We start from the raw sequence: 26,814 nt of genomic DNA on the forward strand, positions 1-26,814 counted from the left end.
AAAATGATACAGAACAGCTACACGATTGCTATCCTAATACAGCTAATACCAGCACTATAAAACACACCTGCTAGAAACCCATGCAACACTGATCATTCTTCTACAAAACAAACTCTCACTGTCACCAAAGCCCATTCTCTGAACTGTCCACTAATAAATGCTCGGTGCCTCTCTAAAAACAAACTTCACATCTACGACCTTCTCACCGATGCAAAAGCAGACATACTATTCATAACCGAATCATGGTTGGGAGATGATATGACTCCAGTCCTGCATGAAGCCGTTCCTCTAGGCTATCAAACGATCACCCAAAATCGTGTAGGCAAAAAATGAGGTGGTCTAGCTGTTGTATTCAGACAAACATTACATATCACTAAAGTTGACGACATCACCATAAAGAATTGTGAGGCTCTTCTCACCAGATGCAATCCTCCACCGTCTTACTCCTGTAACTTCCTGCTCCTTTACATACCTCCACCTAGCAAGGCGACATTCCCAGAAGCACTTCTAGACACAATTTCAATACACTCCAACCTATGCGTTTTGGGTGACCTCAACATTTGGGTCCTGTTCCCATGAGGCACAGGGTCAAGACTGATTTGCATATGGCCATGTCTGAACTGGGGTGGCTTGGTGAGCAAAATAACGATGGATTAAACCCAGATCTGTGACTGGGGGTGAATGTTTTGCCATTGTGCAACATTCCGTCCATCATCTTGTGGGTTTTGCTGTTCACCCTATGTGGGAAGGGTATGCTGTTCACCCTATGTGGGAAGGGTATGCTGTTCACCCTATGTGGGAAGGGTATGCCCAGACGTGGGTCCCGTGCTCACTACGCCACTGGAGTCAAGCTATCCTGGCTGAAGAAGGCTGATAACCAGAAACCGGTCCTAGGATGCTTGATTCCGGTCCAGGGAAGACATGGCTTGGCAGTTCGGGCTGGACTGTTTCCATGAGGCACAGGGTCAAGACTTATTTGCATATGGCCATATCTGAACTGGGGTGGCTTGGTGAGCAAAATAACGTCGATTAAACCCAGATCTGTGACTGGGGATGAATGTTTTGCCATTGTGCAAAATTCCGTCCATCATCTTGTGTGTTTTGCTCAACATTTGGTTTGACAAACCCAATGACCCATCGAAAACAATAATTACTGGCCTAGACACAGGGAATCTGCATCAGATTGTCCCCAAACCACACACATCGCCATACATATCCTAGATGTCATTTTTGCTAATACTTAACTAGTTACCTTTCAAACTATAACTCCAGTCACATGGTCAGACCACCACTTGCTTGCTTTCCAACATAAAACAACACTAAGCGAATCACCTAAAACTACCTTACGTCCATCCACCTATTCATTTAGAAACACAACTAACATCCAGTACAAATCTGGAAACAATAAATTCTGTTCAAAAACTATATAAGTGGCTACAGGAAGCTTTGGACATCCTGATACAACTCAAAACCACTCAACAGAACAAAAGAAAAAAAGTTCCTTGGAGGAACATAGAGATAAAAGATATAAAACAATAAATTAGAAGGCTGCAACGTACCTGGCTCAAAACAAACGCCAAACAAGACAAACTTCACCTACAGAAAATTAACAGATTATACAAGTCAGCTATCAAAAAAGTTAAATAAAGATACTATTCAGACAGAATTCAAACTGCTAAATGTGCAAATAAAGAATTCTATCAAATACTTAATTTCCCAAATCAAATTGCCTTGAAGAAATTCATCCTTTTATTTCACAGAAAAACTGGCAAATCATACACAGACAGAGCAGACACACTGGACTTAAAACAGAGACAAAGCACCAGCACTAACCCTTGTACAAAACAACAACCCAAGAGTACTATAACCCAGGCTCTCCGTTCCTTCCAACACATCTCACATAATGAATTTATCAAAGCAAGCAGGCCTACCGGCAGCCCTTCTGACGGGTGTCCACCACAAACTTTCAAGACAAGTCTTTTATCAACCTCTGCTTCCACTCCAGTAAGAAGAATCATCAACGATTCCTTAACTACCGAACTATTTCCAGAAGAACTCAAAAAGTCACACATACGCCCTTTACTGAAAAAAAAACACTTGAATCAGCTGAACCCTGACAACTACAGACCCACTACAAATCAACCTTTCCTGGGCAAACTGATAGAAAGAGCAGCGTTTGCCCAGATGTCGCAATTCATTGAAGAAAATGCTATACTTTCAGACTTCCAAACGGGATTCTGTCAGGGCAGAGGCACAGAATCTGCCCTCCTTGCCATCGGGGATGTCCTAAAGAATACAGTAGACCTCAACGGGGTTGCTGTGCTACTCCTCTAGGAGCTTTTGGCTGCCTTTGACACGGTTGACCATGACACTCTGAAACAAAGACTCTATGAAGCCGGCATAGAGGGGACTGCTCTAGACTGGATCACGTCCTACCTTCTTAACAGAACTAATGTCATCCACACCCCACATTTCTCATCCAAACTGTACTCCACAAAAGCAGGGGTCCCTCAAGGATCTATCATCTCGCCCATGCTTTTCAACATCTTCATAAAGTCATTACCAGTATTGATCAATTAATTTCATCTCACATGCTATAACTATGCAGATGACACACAAATACTCCTTCAACTGAAGTGCCCCAAAGACATTGGAAAATCCCCAATGTTCAGTTGTCTCAGAGCTGTGGATCAGTGGATGGCTTGGAGCCATCTCAAAATGAATGCTTCCAAAAATGGAAATACTCACATGTGACGATTTGAAACATTATGAGCCGCTTTCCTCCTGGCCAGATGAATTGGCATCACCGCCTAAAGTATCGAACGAAGGTAGAAACCTCGGAATGACCATGGACTTCAAGCTATCAATGAATACCCAAGTGGACAAACTAGCAAGATCAAGCTTTGTCACTATAAAAACACTGCAACAAATTTTCCCATTTTTGGGATTTCCACACAAGGTCCAAACTACCATCTCCCTTGTTTTGTCCAAACTCGATTACGCCAGTAGCCTCTACCACGGATCACCTTTAACAACCATCAAAAGACTACAACAGATACAGAACTCGGCTGCCAGACTACTCTTGCATATCAAACCGGGAGACCACATCTCTCCTGTCTTGAAAGCCCTGCATTGGTTACCGGTTGCCAGAAGATGTCAAATGTCAAATGTCAAAAGCTTTTATATAGCGCAACAATTCACCAAAAAGGTCTCAGGGCGCTTGGCAGAGAAACGGCAATTAACCATTGCAGGGAGCAAAAAGTGGGTGAGAGGGAGATTACTTAGGAAAGAGCCAGGTTTTCAGGCTCCTGCGGAACGCTAGATGGTTAGAGAGAGACAGCAAATGGGAAGGCAATTTATTCCATAGCTGCGGTGCCAGATAGGAGAAAGCCCTGCATCCATTTCTGGAGATACGCGCCTTAGGTTGAACAAGAAAGGACTTCGTGCTTGAACGTAAAGTTCTGGACGGTTTATACCAGGCTAATTTCTTTGCCAGGTAGGTGAGGCCTGTACCATAGAGGAGTTTGTGGGTGAGACTTAGGATTTTAAACTGACATCTTTGCCGCACTGGGAGCCAGTGTCGTTTTTTTAGGCTAGGTACAGAGGCAGACCTGGGTGGTAATCCCAGTACCAACCGGGCTGCTGCATTCTGTAATATTTGGAGTTTGGTAAGCACACCTTCATTGATTGACATAAACATGGCATTACCATAATCTAGACGGTTGATAATAAGCCCCTGAACCAGAGGTTTTCTTGCCTCTAGAGGAAGCCATTTAAAGATTTTACGCAGTTGTTTAAGTATACCATAACATATGCCTGATATTTGGTTCACATGTGCTTTCATTGAAAGAGTGCTGTCTAGCATAATGCCCAGGTCACGTACCACTTCTTTTGGCTCTGGGCAGGGACCAAGTTTGTGCGGCCACCACTCCTGGGACCAAATAGTTTTGGCTGAGCCAAATAGCAAGATTTCGGTTTTGCTATAATTCAGCTGGAGCTTATTATCACTCATCCATCTGCTAATATGAACCATGCACTGCTTGAACCTTAGACATGTGTCCGGACACCGAGAATTGCAGGTAATTAATACCTGCGTATCATCGGCATAGGATACTGTGGAAAAGCCATAAGATTTTATGATATTGGCCAGTGGGGTCACATATAGATTGAATAGAAGGGGGCTAAGAATCGACCCCTGAGGTACCCCCACAGTGAGAGGCCTATTTCCAGACACATGGGTGTCCATTTTGAGATAGGTATAGCGGCCGGTGAGATAATCTTCGAACCAGGCTAAGGCATTGCCCCTGACACCAATCTCCCACAGACGATGTTTCAGAATGCTGTGGGAGATGGTGTCAAAGGCCGCCGATAGATCCAACAGGATCAGAATTGCTGACTCACCTCTATCCAGGGAGAGCCGAATGTTGTCCACTATCTCAATAACAGCGGTCTCTGTACCATGTGCGGCGCGAAACCCTGACTGTGAAGGATCAAACAAAGCATGTGTTTCAATATAGGTGGTAAGACGTTTGTTCACCAGATGTTCCAGTACTTTCCCAAAGAATGGTAAAAGGGATAGAGGCCTATAATTGGATAGGGTAGAAGGGTCACTGTTGGGCTTCTTGAGAATAGGCTTGACCTAAGCTAACTTCCAGCTGCTCGGAATGGAGGCACTTTCAAAGGAGTGGTTATAGATGTAAGTCAACGTGCCCGCCAACAGCGGGAATATCCCACTACATCTAAGAGGAGGCAATAAATCAGTAGGAGAACCTGATTTAATTCTTTTTAGGGCTTCTAATACTTCGTCCGAAGTGGTAGGCTCAAATTCAGTTAGAGACGGAGGGTAAGTAATGTCAGTGAAAGCCATGTTCTCTTGAGATACTGTGCCTGACATGGGCCTATCCTGATTATCTACTGGAAAAGAGGAGTAGATTGACTTGATTTTATTGTCGAAATAACAAGATAGTGAGTTTACCCACTCTGAGGTGGGACTGAAAGTGGAACGCTCCACTAGGGGGGCAGTGAACTCCTTCAACATTTTATACAGTTCTTTGTTTGACTGGGCTGCTTTATTTATTCTTTGAGAAAGGTAGTGTGTTTTTGCTTTCTTTATGTTTTTTAGATATTTAAAATGAATGAGTTTATATTTATCGCGGTCTTCTTGCGTTCGGTTCTTCCGTCAGCGTCTTTCAGCTGTTCTACAGGTCGCTTTCTCACATTTCAGGTCCTTAGTGAACCAGGACGAAGCAGTATTCTTAGCCTTAACAGAGGTTTCTGGGATGATTTCATCTAGAGTGTTTTTTATAGATGTTTCCAATTGGGTTACCATAAGTTCGATGTTCTCATGGTTGTTATTGGGAGGTATGAAGTGAGACGAGAATGCCTCAAGAGTTAGTTTGTGCCAAGGACGGATAACTACTATTTCTTTCTGAGTGGTAGTCCTTGATCCTAGTGGTATAGGAAATTTAAAATGTATTAAAAAGTGATCAGTCCAGGTCATAGGCATGGGTAATTCACAAGTAAAATTGGCAAAGTTAGTAAAAATTAGATCTAGGGAGTGGCCAGCTTGGTGGGTGGGGCCGGTTACCCTTTGTGTAAGACCCAATGTGTCCAAAGAGGCTATGAGATTACAGGAATCTGTATCATGCAATTGTTCTGCGTGATGATTAAAATCACCAAGCAGAATAAAATTATCAGTCGCCAGTACATGCGATGCTAACAGATCTAGAAGGGTGTTGGCAAATTGTGATTTATCTCCCGGTGGTCTATATACCAAAGCAGCCCTACCAAAGGAGTTAGAGTTGAGTTTTATATTGATTATTAGAATTTCTATCCATTCGTTAGAGAGTGACTCGAGTTTGATAATTTTGATAGGAGCTTTTGCCGCAATGGCAATACCTCCCCCTCTCTTTCGTGTTCTATCGTGTCTAATAATCTGGAACCCATCAGGAAAAGCAATCGCTACATCCGGTGAAGCCAAGTCATGTAACCACGTTTCAGTGAAGAAGCAGATATCGGGTTTTTTATTATCCAATAAACTCCAAAGCTCTAGGGCATGTTTAGGGATAGATCTGGTATTAAGGTACAGCGCTGAGAAAGTATCGCTGTCTACTTTCGTACTGGTGTTAATAGTTACTTGGGTATTGGCAAACGCTCTCGTATGTGAAGCCCTTGATGTTACAGTGGCCGCTGCCCCAAAGGGTTCGGTGGTGAAATTTATTGCCTTAGTACAACCCGGAGGATTAACTAAATCACTATGCGGATTTAAAGATAGAAGTTCCTGCCGACTGTAAGAAATCATTATAGTAGTACAGACAACACCTCAGCAGAGATGTAAAGGAAAGGAAAAGGAATTACCAGGGGTTTAGGCGGGAGGCGGTGTCCAGGCGCGGACGGGCGCAGACGGGCTTGCCTTTGGCGCGCCTTCGGCGCGCCGCTGCGTGCGTCGGCGCTAGTGGCGGGAATATGTAGGGAGGAGGGCGGGGCAGCTCTGATTATGCTGCAAGTGTGCCGCTGCTACCTGTCCCTCCGCACAAACGGCACAGGCCGCGGCGGAACGGGGACCAGCAGGGAAAGGCAGTAAGATGCAGGTAAGATGATTTAAAGTGCAGTATTAATCACCGCACACAATTTAAAACATAGATGACAGATGTAATGTTAAAAAGTTACAGGCGATTTAAAAATGAGCAGCCTTCGTTTTCATTTCACTGCCAGACAGACTTTCCTCCCAATTCAGCCCTCACGCACAGAAGCAGATTGAACACAGCACAGCAAGGGTGCAGATCCACGCTCAAGCTACTTTGCATCACCCTCAAAGCACTATATGGAATGGGACGGCTCTTCATCAGGAATAAAATCACCAAACACATTCAACAAAGGAACATCTGCTCTAAAGGGGCATTGTGCCTCAAAATCCCAATATACCATCAAAAAACATGGGTGGCACATCCTTCTCTGTTCAAGCAGCCAAACTATGGAACTCTTTACCCCCCAACCTAAGATCCACTGACAACCACCTTATCTTGAGAAAACTACTCAAGAATTTGCTCTTCCCCACATAAGCACTATACGCAAAGAGAAATTTACAGCATATCCCTCTGTATATAAGCATTTATTTCACTATAGATTTGTACCTATCTTTGTGTATTGCGTTGTATTTGTATAAACATGTAGAATAATTCTGTTATTAATAAAAAATTGTACAAAAAATAAAAAATCATCTTTGGTCTACATGTACTTTCTTCCATTGTGCATCTATGTACCTTCCATGTACTTGTATCTCTGTGCCAATTACTTTTCTCCTGAAAAATCATATCCATAATTAGTCACGAAATACATGTGCTATATACAATGTGAAACTGTTAACTTTACATCGTGCTTTTAATAGTGCATCCATTTGAGTACTCATGATCGCATTTTATAAGTATTTTCTTGTATTCTCCAAACATGTTTTTCGCTCATATACTGAATGTTCAAACATGTTGAATTCTTCCCGCTTTCGCATTGTATATAGCACATGTATTTCGGGACTAATTAGCTTTCAATGTTTTTATGTGTTTCATCACAATGTATATACTTCTCGGAAATAATGATGTCTCAGGTTTATTATGCCAACGTTAATGCACTATCATAACTCAGGCATCTGTCACACGTGACAGGAGCTTTCGCCCCTTCTCCGGTAATCGACGCATGGCCTTGCGAGTCTTTCAACTCTGGCCATTAGCGCACGTCCTCAGTAACCTTTTCCCGCGGCCTCCGGTATTTAATTATCCTCCTGGCGGGGCCACGCTTGCAATTCATTTGTTGCTGAGATGCCGAACTGTGAGGACCCCTGTCTTCAGGTAATAAACCACACAACTCGCGGTGTAATTGTAATGCTTTTACAGCCGGCAGCCACTCCTTGCCAGCATAACTAAGCTTTCGCACATTTACTTCACAGACCACTGATCGCCTTGAACCGTGATTAATACACGGACCACGATGGCGCCCCCACCTTTACAACTTTGCCCATGCTTCATTCCTGAATAACACTGAGGTATGTCTGATCAGCACTGTAACCGACGTATACGCTATCCTCGATGCCGGTCAAGTACTTACGGCATTTTCTCCCCATTTTTCCTCCTTAGTTCATTAATCTCCATGATGGTTACCCCAAATGGAATTTACTAGTGAATACGACATGGCTTGATGAACTCATCCCTTGGCTTCTCACCACATGCGAAGGGTAAGCCTTACCTTTTTCAACCACGCGCACTGCTTCTTGATGCGCACCTTTACATACAGCAATGGACCGGACCCAAGCTTTTATTCCCGTTAGGCGACTTATCCACCTTCATCCAGGTTGGCCCACACCACCCCAGTCCTGAAGAAGATCCGCACGGCCGAGGTTGTGAAATTCCCTTGTGCCCTAAGTCGGATCGAATCATCAACGCTCTTGGATAGGCCTAGACTTACCCTTTTGTGTCCTCTATCGTGCACATTTTTTATTTTATTCTGCAATTTTACATATGACTTAAATTGTGTACAAATACATGTGGAGCTAGGCTGCTTATGACGGTGAATGACAACCGATCATAGTGTTTTTGAAAATAATACGCATCTCTTGTTTTCTCCTATGTCACTGATTTCTTTCCTACTTAACACTTAGCACTCCTCATCCTATTAGCATGTTCCCCCTTTTGGAGCAACCTTTACTTAACCGGTAATTCTTGAATATTACCTGTCTCTTGAATATTACTTGAGTATTCACCAGAAAAACTAGTACATTAAAGTACTTGGTGAACATATATTTTTTGGTCTGTTTTATCTGTTTATCCTTATGTGTAACTGAGTTTTTGAAATGTACAAGCAGATATAAACCAGGCTTTCCTGTAGTACCATACGTCTGTATACCTGGCTGTGTTGGGAGTGCAAGCGCCCCAATATTTGAATAGACTGTCGATCCCCTGTCTTAACCCCCTTCAGGGACATACACCAGACGAAACCCTTACCACTGACAAAATTGACTTCATGATTGACTAGATCACGTGCAACAAAACTCTTGGGATGCACGGGTTCCCGGTAGACTTTTACTTCATCTACAGAGCAACCCTCACTCCAAACCTACTCCAAATGCACCAACAGGCCCAGCAGAAGGGCTCATTGCCGGGATCCCTAGGGGAGGCTATGATATTGGTACTGCCTAAGCCCAACAAGGACACCCTGGAGCTACGTTCCTACTGGCCACTGTACACCGACCACAAGATTAGCAGGAATGTCCTTGCAAACAGGTTACTCCCCTGCCTCTCTACATTGACACCAAGACCAGAATGGTTTCGTACCTGGGAGAAAAATGTACCTAAACCTATGGCGCCTCTGCAGCTGATGGAAAAGAATCTTCAAGAATTTGCCTCCATAAACAACACTCTCACTAGATGTAGAGAAGGCCTTCGACACCCTGGAGTAGTTTTATTTAACGAAAGTGCTGATGTGCATGAAACTAGGTGCAGAAATACTGCACTGGAAAAATCGCTGGCCCGCATCCGGACAGGCAGAGATCTCAGTTTCTTTTGAAGCATGTGGCAAAGATGCCCGCTGTCGATTACTTTCGCCCTAGTCATGGACCTGTTCGCTGGCTTGTTTCGTTCACAGGACCCAGCAGTCGATATACCAAGTGGGCCAAATTGGGAGGTAATTTCACTGTATGCTGATTACACATTTGTGTACCTCAGGAATGTGCAGGCGTATCTACTGCAGGTGATGGAGGTTCTAGACGATTTTGGTAGGGATTCTGGACGGAGCCTAAATTGGACCAAATCCAGCTTATACACCCCATGCGCAAACTCACAACTGAGAACAGGAAGTGCTGCCCCAATTAGCACTGGGGTGGCACCCTGACATATTCAGGTACTTAGAGGTGAACTTACCACACGGACGAAGAACTGGTGATGTCCAATGTTTGCAGCTCCCTGTCGATTTAGGGCTCCCTGCCACTATCAACCCATGGGTAGAGTGGCAGTTGCAAAAATGCTGTTAATACATTTATACTGCTTTTCGACCCCTCTAGTTTACCCGCCCCGGCGCTTCTTCAGGAAATTGGACTTTGTTTCTGATCTTATGGACTTAATCTGGGGAGCGGGCCACAAGAGAGTCGCACTTCTCAAACTTTACTCTACCTTGGAACATGCTAGGTGGATGTACATTTAAAAGACTAATAAAGAACTACAAACTGACTTGGAAGATGATTATTTCTCAATACTGCCCTTGTTTGTTATCTCGTTACAGTTCTCACATTATCATCCGCACTAGAAGAAATGGGAGCCTGGGGTGTCTGATCACAGAAACTAATTTACATACAAAGGGGGGTGAAAGCCTGTTCACAAAGCACAACACAACTTGTTTATGTAAAGGTTTGTACATTGCACAGGGATTGGGATTCAGGTAACAGTGTGAGTGTTGTATGGCAGCAGCGAGCAGTCTTAGTTGCTGAGATATGAATCTCTGACGGGTGCATCTTTAACTCTTTCAACTGTTTGAGACTGAGAGGGTGGCAGTCTCAAATTCTTGGGGCACAGATACCAACAGCTTCACTCATAATCTTTACTTTTTGCATCTACAGTTGGTGCAGATGCCACCTAAGAGAGTAACCTTAGTGTGCTTTCTGGAGTCAACCTGCTTTGCTTTTCCCAAACTTTGGTCAGCAAAGGTAAATGTGTCTTCTACTCAAGTGTTCTTAGCTCGCTTTTGGTAACGTGGCTTGAGCACTATGGCCTAAGGGGCGCTCGAAGGTAAAGAAAAACAGTGGAAGTCACAAATTTCAATACAGTTTATTAAAAATAGACAAGGAACTTCAAGATTCAAACCAAGTTTAGATCAAAAAGAATATTTCATATTTATTCCGAAGCAAAATCTAAAGGAGAGGTGTGATTAAAGGATTTTCAATTAGCAAAAACAACTGTCAAAACCAAACAAAAAGGTAAATTCATTTAAAAAAAAAGCTGATCTACTGAATCAATCAGGAAGTCACATACAAAATTGTAGCTGACTTCGCTAGCTATGCCCGAGGGGACAAAGGTAAGTTTAGTCTCTGGTGATGATCAACACTGGAACTTGATGCAAGTTTTTTTGCTGAATCAGTCTCAGAAGGTGACGAGATGCGCAGAAGTGTCATGAAGTGCAAAATTCCCACAGAGTAGAGTTGGGTCATCAAGTTGAACCTGAATCTACGGCCATCAAAACCTATGAAACTTCAGGCAGTTACAACAGCTGCAAAGTCTTCGGAGCTTCCTAGTTATGGAGATGGTCCAAGGTTGATGATGCGAGCCAGAGAATGGAACATGGTGTGAGGCAAGCAGAGTACTGGAGTTCACGCTGGTGGTTCAAACATGAAACTTGTAACCGTCAAGGTGTATCACAGCAGGTTTAAAGGTTGTTCAGCGATTCAAACCCATATCTCAGTTATCCAAGTGTAAAGGTAGAATACCAATAAAAGCAGATCAAGGTGCAGGAATCTCAGGGTTTGGGCTTACACTGTAGCCGTACAGCGAGGGTAAAAACTGTTCATCGTATACAAGAGTACACAAAGGATAAGACCTCAGAACCAATTAACAGCAAAGTACATTTCTGTGCTAATGTTGTGGTAAAACCAACAAAATCTGGTAAAAGGAAGAGGAGAAAGGAAAAACAAAAGCAAATCATGATAACATGGCTAACACACAGAAATTTCCTGATCCTACTACGGTACTGATACATCACTGCTACAGGAAGCCATGAGGAGGCTTAATGATGTAGCAAATCCAGGAAAATTACTTCAAGATGTTTGTTGCCACTCCCCAGCTAAACAGACACATCGGACGAGTGCTCTGGTGTTCGCGCAGGATCATCCACTCTATTAACAGCCCAAGTGCCCGCGTCCACTTTAGAGTTAGCACAAAAATGACACACCCAGGCCAAGTTTGAAACCTCGAAGGCTATTCACAAAGGTACCTTACACCTGTGAGTAATCTATACATGCAAGGATGCTCGTAGAGTAACTTTGCTACTTGTATCTATTCACTATTACGATAACGTTACTCAAAAGTGTGGACTTGCACATCTGCACACCCTTAAATAGATGTGGAGCAAAATGTACAAATGTAACTTACTGAAGCATAAATGGGGCATTAGAAAGTGCAGCATAACCGACCACTGGTAATGCCTTCTAAAACTGCATATACATTCAAAAGAATGTTACAAAATTACCTATATTTTAAAAATAATTATTGCATGATAAAATATCTTGAGCTTTTAATTAATAATTTTTTTAAACTATTAAGTAAATTTCAATTAATTCTATCCATAACTTTTTGTAAGGCAGTTCCGCCTCTGAACAGAGTTGCGAAAGGAAATTTAGTAATTATGAGTACATAAAAAAAAGAATGATTTTACTTTAGGTGGGATTTTTCATACAAACCTTTGAAAAAAGATGTTTAAAATGAACTAAATTTCAAGTTGTGTTGCATAATTTTTATTTGTTATAAAGTAAATTTACATTCATATTTAACATACAAATATTTTATTTTTTTCAAGTTTGATAAACTTGTAACATGTTCCCAACATTTTTTACACAGGGAGAGCTTCACCCAAGTTGAATATATATAAAATTGTATTTTTTCTAAAGCCTAAATTAAAAGTAAGTAACATTTTTATTATGTATTTATAATTATTCATTGTGAGGTAGAGAATTAATTATAACAAGTGTAATTATACCTTACTAAAAATGAATGTTATATCAGTGTTTAAATTAAATAACACATTTTTATTAAAATAATCAAAAGTTTACTTTTGAGATATTTTTTGCCATTGAATTTTTTATTTTTTATTTTTAACTAGTTGCAGTTCCAGTGGATGGCCATGTGTGATATTGGACTTACTCCGGCTCTGAGCAGGAGTACATTTACGACTCTTTAGGTACATTATGGCTGTAGTGACTTTATAAGTGTGGTTCGTAAATAGAAATGAGCCTACTCCCTAGTGAGTGCCTGTCCTTCCCTAAACCCCTCCCTATACTTCTCTTTACTCCTGCCTTACCCCTCCCCTTTATTCATAAGTATTTCACATTTTACAGCCACTTCCCCCTATCACTCCCACATTTACTACTAAAACTATACTAACTTGTGCGGAAACTCTGCAGTCGAGGCAGACAACTCCACAAAGAAAAAGATAGGAGAGGCAGAACGACTGCACGTAGTTTGTGAATCGCATTTTCTTGTATTGTAGTCGTCCTATAGTAGTTTATTAATAGGCCTGATTATCTGTGAGACTTTTTTTGGATGTATCTGATATGATTGTAGAGCTTGTGAAACTGTCCTCAACAGATGAGAAGCAGGTTCCATTTGTAGCAAAAAGAACATGGAAAGAGGCTGCTAAAGTGGGGGCCGTGTCCCATTGGAACAGAAGTCATTAGAACTATTTAGGGCGGGGTCAAGAATGGTTTGCATATGGTTGGCCTTGTCTTTAGTGACACAGAGTCTGGAGAATGATGTGGCGGGATATTGCAGAGATTAACTACCAGTCCATCCATCACCTTTAGCTTTTCTCAATGATCAGCCCTACGTGGCACAGAACAGATGTTGGTCCCATAGAGACCTACGATAAAGGGACTCCTGCTGCAGCCTCCTGGTGAGGCTCACTAAGGCTGGAAACAGTGTGAGGTTACAAGCATTCCTGAATCTAGCAGTGTGGCCTCAAAGTTCAGGATCGAATGGCCTTTGTGGGTCAGAGCTCTGCTTATAAACACTCAGGGAGCAAAACACACTGAATGTTTACAAAGGAATGAGTTTAATTCAAGCCTTTCCATTCCTTGCTGTGTGCTTTTCTCAGTAGACGGTTTGTTGGACAATCAATACAGTGGAGTCTTTGTGGCTGCTTCATGTAAATGTTTTGCGATGCTGAAAGCTCCTCCTCAGGGTTCACAGTGAGCACCTTTTATTCTCCCACATTGTCTTTCTTATGTAGAAAGATTACAGTTACAACTGAAGTTTTTGTCACATTGAGAGCACGGATCATTTCTTTTCTCATTGTGTGTTCTCTTTTGTTGAATGAAATTGAATCTTCAGCAGACGCTTCCCTGGCATTTAGAACAATGAAAAGGTTTCTTCCAGGTAAGTTCTCCCAAATTGAGTGAGACCAGATTTCCGACTGAAACTTTTCCAGCATTCAGAGAGCTAATAAGGTCTTTCACCAGTGTGAGTTCTTTCATGTCTAGTGAGAGTCTTTTTCAGTCTGAAGCTTTTCTGGCATTCAGAGCACTGATAGGGTTTGAGCCCAGTGTGGGTCGTTTCATGTGCAGTAAGGCTGGATTTCTGACTAAAGCTTTTACAGCATTCAGAGCACTGATAAGGTTTTTGCCCAGTGTGAGTTCTCTCATGGTGAGTGAGAGTATTTTTCCGTCTGAAGCTTTTTTGGCATTCAGAGCACTGATAGGGTTTGAGCCCAGTATGGATTCTCTCATGTAGAGTTAAACCAGATTTGTGATTGAAACCTTTTTGGCATTCAGAACACTGATACGGTTTCTGCCCAGTGTGGGTTCTTTCATGCACAGTAAGGTTGGATTTCCGACTGAAGCTTTTGCAGCATTCAGAGCACTGATAAGGTTTTTGCCCAGTGTGAGTTACCTCATGTTGTGAGAGAGTAGATTTCTGACTGAAGCTTTTCCAGCATTCAGAGCACTGAAAAGGTTTTTGCCCAGTGTGAGTTCTCTCATGGTGAGTGAGAGTCTTTTTTAGTCTGAATCGTTTCTGGCATTCAGAGCACTGATAAGGTTTTTGCCCAGTGTGAGTACTCTCATGCTCAATTAAACTGGATCTCTGACTGAATCCTTTCCAGCATTCAGAGCACTGATAAGGTTTTTGCCCAGTGTGAGTTCTCTCATGGTGAGTGAGAGTTTTTTTCCAACTGAAGCTTTTCTGGCATTCAGAGCACTGATACGGTTTATGCCCAGTGTGGGTTCTTTCATGTACAGTAAGGTTGGATTTCTGACTGAAGCTTCTCCAGCATTCAGAGCACTGATAAGGTTTTTTTCCAGTGTGAGATCTCTTGTGTTCTATTAAACTGGATCTCTGACTGAATCCTTTCCGGCATTCAGAGCACTGAAACAGTTTATGCTCAGTGTGAGTGCGCTCATGGTGAGTGAGTGTTATTTTCCGACTGAAGCTTTTCAGGCATTCAGAGCACTGATACGGTTTGTGCCCGGTGTGAGTGCTCTCATGGTAAGTGAGAGTTATTTTCTGACTGAAGCTTTTATGGCATTCAGAGCACTGATAGGGTTTGAGCCCAGTATGGATTCTCTGATGCACAGTTAAACTGGATTTGTGATAGAAACCTTTTGGGCATTCAGAACACTGATACGGTTTCTGCCCATTGTGAGTTCTTTCATGCACAGTAAGGTTGGATTTCCGACTGAAGCTTTTGCAGCATTCAGAGCACTGATAAGGTTTTTGCCCAGTGTGAGTTACCTCATGTTGTGAGAGAGTAGATTTCTGGCTGAAGCTTTTCCGGCATTCAGAGCACTGATAAGGTTTTTGCCCAGTGTGATTTCTCTCATGGTGAGTGAGAGTCTTTTTTAGTCTGAATTGTTTCTGGCATTCAGAGCACTGATAAGGTTTATGCCCAGTGCTAGTTTTCTCATGTTTAGTGAGGTGAGATTGATAACTAAAGCTGTTCTCACATTCATTGAGCTTATTCGAGTTGTTTGTTTCTCCAAGTTGGGTTTGTTCCTGAATACATGTCATCTTAAGACTGAATCTGATTTCAGATCATGTGCTTGTTTATGTTACAACTCAGCATTAACTTCTAAACTACACTGCAGATGCTCTTCTTCACATTTGTATTTAACTAATAATAGTTTTCACATGGAGATCATTTTCCTACCTTTAAAGGCACCGATCGAATCTGTTTTATTAACTTTCACTGAGGAGCCCCTTGTATTTATTAAGAGGCCTCTCATGGATTCATTTTCTCCAAGTTATGTCCGGGTGAATTCTTTCAAGTTTAATTAGTCTCATTTAGTGATTCTATTTTGATCACATTTGATTTAGGAGTTTTAAAAGCACTGATAAGGTCTTTGGCCTTTAGTGTTTGCCTGTTAGGTATGTTTGTTCATACAAGTAATGACAGATGATTAGGGCATGCCAGGGTGGTTTATGAATTATCAATAGCGTAGCACTGGCCCCTTTTATACTTCCTGTGCCAGTATATGCTTTTTGCTCAGTGGCTAAGACAGGTACATGATCGACTTTGGAAGTTACAGGACCCTTTGAAACTACTCAGATCAACCCAAGAGACAGAGCTGGTGGGGGAAAATCTTCCTATATTGGAAATGATATTCCAGCATCTTTGCTGTGATGACATCTGAGAAAGAGTATTTACAATGACTTTCTTTTAAACAATCGTTTATCTCCTCTGAATCAGAGGAGACGTAGACAAAAGCTTGCACTTGTAAACTGAGGATATTAGTCTTTTTGACAGTTCTGTCATATCACAACACGTCTACGGATACTGATCTGTTGGGGAGGGTTTGGGTCTCCAAAGCATTTCTCGTAAACCATCAAACAGAATTTAAATGCACTGAGTTTTCTCAAGTGCACTGTGTAGGTATCAGTTGTGGCCAATGTTCTCCTCAATCTCAGTTACTGGCACATGGTAAACATTTATGGCCATTTTACTATAGGGATTTGACAACTTTCACATTCACCAGTTTCTTCCGCACCAACATCCTCACCATTCCTGGCACATAGAATGTGTTTCTTCTCAAGAGATCGAGAATGTTTTAACTTTCCTTGAAATAATCCTTTTCGTTGTGTTTCACTAAATATAAATCTTCTTTTTTCTGTTCATGCGTCAGTCACCTGTAGAAAGGAGTAAAAAATTGTAAATGAACACAAAGAAAAAATATTTATGACCATATACTTTGCACAAAGAAAGTATTAACAAAAAACAAGATAGAAATCAGTCGAGTATCATTTCTGATAGTGGTGAAACAGCTCTGGGACACTGTAGATCGGGAGCTCCGGATCACTGGAACTCATGGATGTGAGAGAAAACTAAATTGAATATTTAAGAAAGAAACACAAGTTGCACATATATTGTGACACATATTCTCAGAAGCATCCAACACTATCAATTTACTAGTGATCTAGGAAGGGACATTTTATTGAACAAAGGAATTCGCCTTGTTGTAATCACTGCTTTAAATTCCACTGTAGACGGACGCTGTGTCCAGTTAGCTCAGTGGAATTCACTATTTCAAATTGTGCGGATGATAAGGACTTACTTAGTGGCACAGAACTCATCACAATCCTCTGACAGGACCCAGGCACTGCAACACCTGAAAAAGAGAAAAAAACAGCACAACAGTAAAGGAAACTAAAAAGGGTCTAGGAAAGAAAAACACAAAACAGAAGAAAGAGAAAAAAGGCTATCTTCCACTCTCACCACATGTTCCAGCATAGGAAACTGTGCAGCAGATGCTTGTGAACCCATAAGTTACTTCTAAACACAGTGCCCACAAGGTCAGCACCAGGTGCGGCCCTACCGGTTGCACCACCCTAAAGCAAGCCTTGTGTGCATGTGTGTCCACACACATATACTGTGTCTTTTGCTTGTAGTAGATAAGACAGAAAAAAGTAGTTTAGGAGGACATGAAGAGATGGAAGTCAGATAAGATAGAAAAGATGCCGAAAGAAAAGAGGGGGGAGAGTATCACGTGGTGTAGAGGAGGAGACAAATGTGCCAAGAGTTAAGGAACTGCTGGGCAAAACTGACCTAAAAAGGAACTGGACCTGCACTACACCCCCAACATTTCCAGGAGGAATGTGGCTACATCATATAATTATCAGAAGTTTGATAACAACAAGAATAGTGTACAGATTTCCTGATCTGGCTAGATCTATGCGTGCAGTCTGTAGCGTTGATGTCAGCCAGTCCCCATGGGAAGGGGGGATGGAATCCTTCCATCTCCTGCAGATCTCTCTTCTTGCTAAAAGGATCGTGTAGAAGACCAGGTTTCTAGCTATGTTTTTAGTTGTCCTCAGAACTCCAAAGATCACTAATGGTAAATCTATACTAATTGGGGTACCTAATGATGCCGTGAGAGTCTTACCTATGGCCTCCCAATAAGCCAGATCAGGAAACCAATGCAAAAGGACCTTTTGGCACTCGATTGTATGGTCTCAATAGAGATCCGGGGTTGGTTTTTTTTTTGGTTTTTTTTTTTTCCCCGGGTCCAATGATTATACTACTATGGTGCCAACTCAATCGTATCCGGTCATATCCCGGCCCTGGCCCAGCAGTAGGCCTCCCCACTGGTAGCCTAAAAGAATTTCAAGCTGAGACAGTTGCGGGATCTGTGGCTCTCCTCTCGAATGAAATGATTCCTTCCAGTTACTATACTGTGTAAACTAGTCTGATGCTTATTCTAAATGGCTTTCAAAAACCATGGTGGATATGAGGACAAAAAAAAAAATAAAACCAAAAAAAAAAAAAAAGAATAGTGTACAGAGGGAGTCAAATGTTGAAGCTGAAGAGATAAAAACAAAACAGAGATCAAGAAAGGGAATAGAGAAAGAAGAAACAGGGGAAAAGGAAACTTAAGAGTTATAGGAATCCTTACCTGACAGTTATATTATATTTTGTTCCTCCAAGGGTGGCAGCCACGCTGCACTGCCTGGTCATCCCAGAATACCTTGAAAGGAAGTAAAGAAATAGTTTTGCATCAGAGGACTATCACACTTCATCACATTTTACAAATAACCGTCCTGAACTTACAAAATAAAAGAATCTCTTGTTCTCTGGAGGGCATTGAGAAGCAAATATGGGTATGAATAAATACTTTTTTGGTTCACCAAGAACCATGATCCCTTGCTGGAAAAGGTCTCTGTGAATATAGAGTGCACCCACAGTCTTAGAGAACAAACCCTAACAACCCAGTCCATGTCTTCATAACCCCCATCTTTCCATTTACAGACCATGAAACTTGCAAATCAAAACAATCTGGTTTGCAAAGGTACGTTAATGTCCTTGTACATAATTCTGCCCCGTTAATAAATCAGTCAACCAGACTTTTAGATTCATACAAACCATGCTCTCTGAGCAACAGCAATTCAAATTCAAGCTGATGCAGAGTTCGAATGCTGAGCAATGGAAGCAACAAAGCATCAATGTGTTGGTGCTTTTTATCAATAACTTATCTGAAGGAATGATGCGGAGGGTCAGCATGAATAAATCCTTCACGAGACAAAGCTTGGAACATTGAAATGTTGAGACCTCCATTGAAGACAACAGAGCAGCAGCAGCCTATACAACCTGATATAGGCCCGCCACTCTCAACATTACAATGTCCTAATACACAGCCTCTTCCTCTCCAAAATACATGGATTGGGCAGGAGAAGGCAGAAGATAGAGCCTGGAGCAGGGCACACAGGAGCCTCCCCCCTTTCTCCTCCAGTAGCTCGCAGTGCTACTGGAGGAGAAGGAAGGGGGGTCCTGCTCATCTCCTACATCTGCCGACTCACCTGAATGATGAAAAGCAGTTTAACCGAGCCCAGGTATCACGATTCCCTATGAAGCCTTCACTGGGAAGCTCTAACGTCAATTGGCGCTATTCGCCGAAAAAAACCCACCCCTTTCCCGTGCACCTGCACTCCATTATAATGTATCATGAGGGTGTGTGTGTTTTTACAGTATTTGTAATATAAGCATTGTGTCTCTGATTGTTCAGAGTCAGAGTCAGAGTCAAATGCACTTTATTCGATTATTTTAAAATCATAAAAGTATGCTATACATTCACTTTTGACCATATTAAACACTGATTTTTTTTTAAAAAATTGATAAAAATTGATAAAAAGTTATTTAAAAACAAGGATTCAATATATACACATCTTCGGTGGTGATCAAGGTGACTATACAACGGGATTATTCACAATTTCATGATCTTTAGGACCACTGCAGATAGTACAGATCTTTCAAGATTTTACAAAACTTATACATTGAAGTTACTACCGTTCTATTTACAGTTTTATTTATAATCATTTTACATCAATTTTACAGCCAGGGGAAGTGTGCAAATCTTGTAAGATTCATAGAAAAATAGTTTTTTGCTAGAGGTCAGGTGTTACAGGACTAGAAGCCTACAAATATTTCGGTTGATCATCAATTCCCATAATATAAGGCAAAAGATGTCCGGAGTCTATTTTGCCTAGACCGAATTGACATTGTCAGGAAATTGGCTACCCCATACATTACTAGTGGTGATTCCATAAGCTGCAGGAACAATAAAGCTGGTTTAACTTGCATAAACTCTTGATCTTTCAGTATTGGCCTAATAAACTTCTCCCTGCCACTCTTAAAAAAGGGACAAAAGAACACAAAATGCAGTAAGTCCTGGTCAGAAAAATCATCACATTTGCAGGGGGCATTCTCATGAGGCTTACACCACTTATCATATTCACCCAGCAGAAAGTGAGCTTGGTTAAAGCAAAATTTTGTAAGGAGCCACCGATGATAAGGTTTATTGACTATCGTTAGGTATGGTTGAATAGATAACGATGTAATCATCATATAGTGAGACCTTACAGTTGGCTTCATTATTTCGCTTGACTCTCTTTCCGCTTCCCTTTTCTTTATAAAGTGGGTTTTAACCCATCTAATATCTTCTCTTATTAGACCTTCAGGTTTTGTATATAGATCAGGGCGGCCCAGATATCCTGTTGTTGTTTTAATATGTGTTAGCCACCCGATCGCAGCCACATTGTCCCGACCCATACAATACCTAATGATCTTATGATTTAAAGTTAAATCTGGATTAAGCCATGTTTTAATCCATGACAAAAGTGGGGCCAAGGACAGCGTGTCTTCAATATACCCCATCCCCAATTCTATATGGATTGCGAAAGCTGGAGTAGATTGGGGAAGGCCCATAAGGGATAGCAAGAATATATTCTCCTCTCTTTGTATATGAGTCATGTTTTTAAAACCCCATATCGAGGCCCCGTACCTGGCAATGGCCAGGGTTTTGGCTCTATAGATGGATAATATGGCCTCGGCCGGTTTGCCACCCAATCGTTTTGCGAAACCCAGGATAGCGGCCGCCGATCTTTTTACTGCGACTGCTTTACTCGAAATTTGTGGTGCCCACGTCCCTTTCTCATCAAACACCACTCCTAGGTAGGTGAATACTTTGACTTTGGAAAGCACAGAGCCATTACAGGTGAGGGTTTTAATACTATTCTTGCGTTTGCCCACTGCCATTACATGAGATTTCTCAATATTTACTAATAAATCCTGGTCTTGCATGAAGGCCCCAAAGGCATTTAGAAGGTGTTGTAAGCCATTTGGGGTTCTCGATAACAGTACTGTATCATCGGCATATAATAGGACCGGCATTAGGGAGCCACCCATACTGGGTACATCAGTAGAGGCCGCTTCCAGAGACTTTCCTAATGAATTAATGTATAGGGAGAAAAGCATGGGGGCCAAGATGCACCCTTGGCGCAGCCCCCTTCCAGATTTAAAAAATGCGGTACAGTTTCCCTCTTGTGACATGCGAATAGTCGCCCTCGGATCACTATGGAGTTGCGACAAAAAATTCACAAGTGCTCGGTCCAGTCCCTTTTCAAGGAGTATTGTCCACAGCTTTGACCTATTAACTAGGTCAAAGGCTGTGGACAAGTCCATGAATGCCAGGTACATCATCCCCTTTGATGCTACTGTATATTTACTAAGTGTGAGGTGTAAATTTAGGCATTGGTCTTCTGTACCTCTGCCAGATCGAAAGCCATACTGAGCCTCACACAGAATATCTTTATTAGTGGCCCAGGCTGAGATTCTTTCTAGGATAACCTTACCTTGGATTTTAAAAGAAGAATCTAACAAAGATATGGGCCTATAGCATCTTGGGTCCCCCCTTTGACCCTTCTTAAATATTGGGATTATAATAGATTGTAACCAGGTTGTTGGGGCTCTTGTCTTATCTATACTAACTACATTAAAGACATTAGTGAGGACCACTGACCACATGCCCGAATTTGCTTTAAACATGTCTGCTGGTACGCCATCTGGGCCAGGGGCCTTCTGGCCCGCAGTGTCCTCAATTGCCTTCTGTACCTCCTTTATAGAAAATCTAGGTCGAATATCCTGCGTATCAATCACTATTGGATCTATGGGGCTTAAGTCAGGATTACTGCCATAAATTTTTTGAAATTGATCCAACCAGTCCTGTTCGGGGATATTTACCTCTAGAGGCGCATTTTCTTTCCCATTAAATAAGGGGGTGTTAACAATGGTCCAGAATTTAGCGCTATCCCTCAGAGTAGCCTTCTCATGCAAGTCATCCCAAGCCTGCCTTTTTATTTCGTTTTTTTTCCTTAGAATATTCAGATTATACTTTTTCCTAAGCCTGGCCACCTCTAGTCTATCTCGGAGTATCTTTTTCAGAGCATTATGTAATTCTCTATGGGATTTGGAGCATTCATTATCAAACCACCTCTTTACTTTTTCCACCCTGTTTTTCGATTTACATTTTAAATCATCCGCCACTTGGCGGCAGATGGTTTCGAATGACAAAATGATATTCCCCTCAAATTTAAGTGGTTCCCTACAGATGTTAATTTCTTTACCCACTTTTAGGTTTAGGGAATAAAGGAAATCCTCTGGGATGATTTTGTTCCATTTAACCCGTCTCCCCTGGTTCCTAGCAATTAAGTCTGTAAATTTTTCTGTTTTAGTTTCCTTATTGAATAAAAACAAGTTGTTGTTATCTACTTCTAACACAACAGGATTATGATCACTGAATGTAGTGTGAATAGCATTATAAAAGATAACATTATGTAACACACCCGGAGAGATAAAAATATAATCAATAATAGTGTTGCTGTCCCTAGCACTATAAGTTGGGACCCTCTCATTAATATTGAAGAACTCTGGTTCAGATAAGTCATTCTCCAGAAGAAGTTCTTCTAGGGCAGACCCCTTTGCAGAATGTTCAAAGTGTGAAAGTGGCAGCATATCAATATTTACAGTATCTCTTAACTGGCAATTCTGTTGACACAAATGCATGTTAAAATCCCCCATCATGGTAAAATGTACAAAAGTGGTTTGACCCTCTTTATATTTACACATAAACTCTGTCAAAGAGTTAATGTTTTCATTTACAGCTGTACTTTGTATAGCGTTATAAAAGTTAATATAAACACATTTAAAATTATTAGGCATTGTAACTTCCAAAACTAAATAGTTTTGGGATGGTGTGTTTAATACTTTTACAGTACCCCTAATATTAACTGATATTAAAAACAGGAACCCTCCTTTATTTCGATCTGAGCTCGATGTCTGGGCGGCTATAAAGTAAGATGTATATCCATCTAACCAAAAATCACAATCCCTATCCCACGTTTCCTGTAGGGCCACCACATCGTATTTTTTTTAACAAATCCAGCCATCTTGTATCACCCCTTTTAAAGCGTAGGCCTGCGATGTTCCAGCTCATCATTTTCACTATATTAACCTTTTCATCACTAGTAGGCAAAGTGGGTTGTAACTGGTTAGGGGTGCTACCACAGGGAGTCAGTCAATCGTTTTCCTCTCGATTAGATAGGGCAGAGAACCTATTAGTTAACACCAGACTACTCCTCATTTTGCTTCCATGATTGTCAGAGGTTTTTGGTAGCATGCCTGTTATTTGCGTGGCCCAGGCGCTAGGGCAGGGGGTATGACTGGGGGTAGCATAGCGAGTAACCCTACCTGGTGGCAACTTATGTGGTACAGGTCGTGGGTAGAAAAAACCTAAGGGTACCGCTCTGATCCTGTCTTCTTTAACCTCAGTAGCATCCCAGAATAACCGCAAAGCCTCATGGGGTCTATTAAAGTTAACAATCATACAATCACCAGCAAATTTCTTGTCTGTGAACCCCACCCAGTGAACCCGTCTGCCCGTCTGAATGCACTCTGAAATATTATTTGGGCCTGTACAATTTGCGTCACACCAAGTCTTGATATTATCCAACTGTGTACCATTTGACTCAAATTCACCCGGTTTAAATACAGGTACATTCACCAAAACAGCAACAAAGGGTGTAGCTTCCGGAGGAAGGTGAACTGGTGGTCTAGAACGCTGTCTCCTAGACCCTGATGAGTTAGGCTCATCTAATAGGGGTGCCATAGACTTAACCTGAGGAAGACAGGTTTTGCTTATCAACTGTGCCCTAGATGTTATACTATTATCCTTTTGCCTATTTGCACAACCCTTTGGATCTTGTGGCGTTATAGTTGGGATTGAAGGGCCTGATGGTGCAATATTCCCCAGCTCCATAGGGGATTGGGGTTGCTTATGTTCATTAGTAAATGACCGTAATGTTGTTTTTGTTGCAGGTACCCCGGATTCTTTCTCATTTAACGTTATAAAATCATTAATCCTTTCGCATTTTCCCAGTATTTCAGCTACGCATTCCTTAAGTGTATCTATTATGTCAGTGGAAATTTGTATAAGTACCACTTCAAGCTTATCCATAAGCACTTTTTCCACCATGTCCTTGATTGAGGATTCAAAGTCACTCAAAGGATTACGAAGTTTTTTGCGAAAATGTGTGCCTTGTGCTTTTGATTTATATGTGGTAAATAAAAATAATTACCCGGACATAATTTCTAAACATTAAGGATAACTCATATAATGAGAGGCAGAGTCCGTGGTGTCCGATTCAGAAGGACTTTATTACAGTCACTGCAGTGAGGGAAGAATCGGGTTCCATCGCCACTAAGGATCAGGAAGGGTCGTCAATTCTAATACCAAATCCAATTCTGACGTTTTATTCACAGAGTATATCATTTATACTTAAAATATGCATTGACTTGCATAGAGAGGGTGGAGCAAGTGCGAGAAAGAGAGATAAAGACACATAGGCGTGTAAAAAGGCGTACATGTGGGCGTTCCCTTGATGAGTCACAGGTGTGTCATAGGTGGGTGTATACATAGAGGGGGTCTTGATGGGCAACTGGAACCTTTACCCTACTTGTGTGCGTAACCTGGTCATGACGTGTAATGTACGTGTAACTGGGGGAAACAGGAGGGGCTGACTTTCGTGCTAGTAGAGAAGTCTTGGATATCAGAACGACCTGTACGTCTAGTAATATCTGATATCTGGATTCGGGGAAGTATTATCTGACTTAAAGGTTACTCGAACAGAGGCTATACATCACTGAATGCTAGTGTGTGCCTATATTTCTTCGTGCATTACACATGGGCTGTGGGCTTTCTATGGATGCGAGTTCTGTAAATCACTTGAATGGAGACAGGAAGGCTAGGCCCTATCATCTGCAGGCGGAATATGTTTATCCTTTTCATTAGGCAGGAATGTATTTCTGTGGAGCAGAACAGATAACTGTAGGCATAACACTGTCTTGGCAGGCCTGGCTGGGCATCTCTCAGCTGAGCAGGAAATGTGTGAGAGTTCAGGGATAAATAATTAAACTTCAGCTTTCAGAGTGTTTCAGGTGGCTTGAGGCCTGGATTTGTGTCCTGGCCCTGCGGAGCCACAAAATGGGTACATCTCGATATTTTAACGTGCACCATGTAAAGTCGTTGGCAACATAGGCCTAAAAGCAGAATAATCGTTTCTTTCATGGAGGGCCTGGTAACTGACATGTTAACGTTGGACGCAAATGCAAATGCGTCTTCATTCTGGCCATGGAGGGAAAATGCATGCATGTTGTGCACATACATTGGACGTTGGGGTACACAATAGGGGACATTCTTGACCATATAAAATTTATTTTCCTCATTCCCTCCTTGTCCCCTACGTTCCCTTCAGGTTACATCTATTTGCATAAGACCTTGTATATGGTCAGACTGCATCAGTTGCTCTTCTTTTCTTTTCTGGATTCGTGGATGGGGAATACAAGCTGTGGCGCACAAGCCGTAAATCGCTGGCCCACATTGTAAACAAAGACAGAAACTGAATAGAACAAGAAATGCTATTCCTAGGAAGGACAATACTTTCCATCCCCATGCTGATATTATACTCCAGAGCCAACCGGACCAAGTCCATGTGCCTGGATTCTGATGTATCTCGTGAGCTATCTTGTGGAGTCTTGTTATAGCTGCATATATGGGTGGCGCGTTATTAGGAATAAACACGCAACAACTGGAGCCGATCACTCTACAAGCTCCGCCCCTATCTGCCAGAATGACGTCAAGAATAAGGCGGTTCTGAAGAACAACAAGTCTCATAGCGGACTGTTCTTCCGTTAAGTTAGCCAGAGCAGATGCAGTCTCGTTTATTACTGCTTCAAGGGTTCTTGTTAACCTGCATATTAATTTACTGTTTTGGATGGGACCTATGAAGAAAAGGAATCCTCTATTGAAATCTGTATATTGCTCCCAGGCTGTCTCAGTCTGATCAATCACTGGGGAATCAGTCTCTCTTTTGTTTCTAACGTGTACTAGTCGGGAATCTCGATGATAATGGGATGGAGCTAGAAATACTGGTGGCAATAGGAATGAAATATAACATGTCCCATCCCAATCCAAAGGCAGATGTACATAGGCTGTCTGTCCGCAAACGAAATAGGAATGGCGTGAAGCTTCGAAAATGGACTTTCCTTGATCATGGAACTCGACTACAGTATTACAATCACTGTGTCCTAAATGTACTGATCCTTGTTTTCTGACACATAATTCACCTTTTACGGGTAAGACTGTTATGAACGGATGACCTGTACTATTCTCAGACTGGGCATTTAAAATCTTGAAGTTAAGTGAAGCATTTCCTTGTTTGTATACTTCGTTTTCTAGATCTGTTCCTTTTC

At 41.8% G+C, this 26,814-nt stretch overlaps 1 protein-coding gene and 1 long non-coding RNA gene across 2 annotated transcripts in view; both read right to left on the reverse strand.

The window, feature by feature from the left end:
- Positions 1 to 14,183: 14,183 nt before the first annotated feature.
- LOC147737526 (uncharacterized) lies at positions 14,184 to 15,781 on the reverse strand. The gene has a single exon (XM_086934596.1). The coding sequence runs from the start codon at positions 15,747 to 15,749 to the stop codon at positions 14,184 to 14,186; it is 1,566 nt and encodes a 521-aa protein (XP_086790722.1). The 5' UTR covers positions 15,750 to 15,781.
- A 2,845-nt stretch (positions 15,782 to 18,626) lies between these two features.
- Positions 18,627 to 26,814, reverse strand: part of LOC147737527 (uncharacterized) — a 35,379-nt gene continuing 27,191 nt past the window's right edge. The window contains exon 3 of the long non-coding RNA XR_015299441.1: positions 18,627 to 18,700. This is a non-coding gene — a long non-coding RNA (uncharacterized LOC147737527). The remainder of the gene's footprint in view (positions 18,701 to 26,814) is intronic.

This window comes from Lissotriton vulgaris, chromosome 1_1 (assembly GCF_964263255.1).
Source record: "Lissotriton vulgaris chromosome 1_1, aLisVul1.2, whole genome shotgun sequence".
Taxonomy (NCBI): Eukaryota; Metazoa; Chordata; class Amphibia; order Caudata; family Salamandridae; genus Lissotriton; species Lissotriton vulgaris.

What these genes read in the sequence shown, in the direction of transcription:
- LOC147737526 (XM_086934596.1), bottom strand. Translation starts at nt 15,749, where the DNA reads ATGACATGTATTCAGGAACAAACCCAACTTGGAGAAACAAACAACTCG.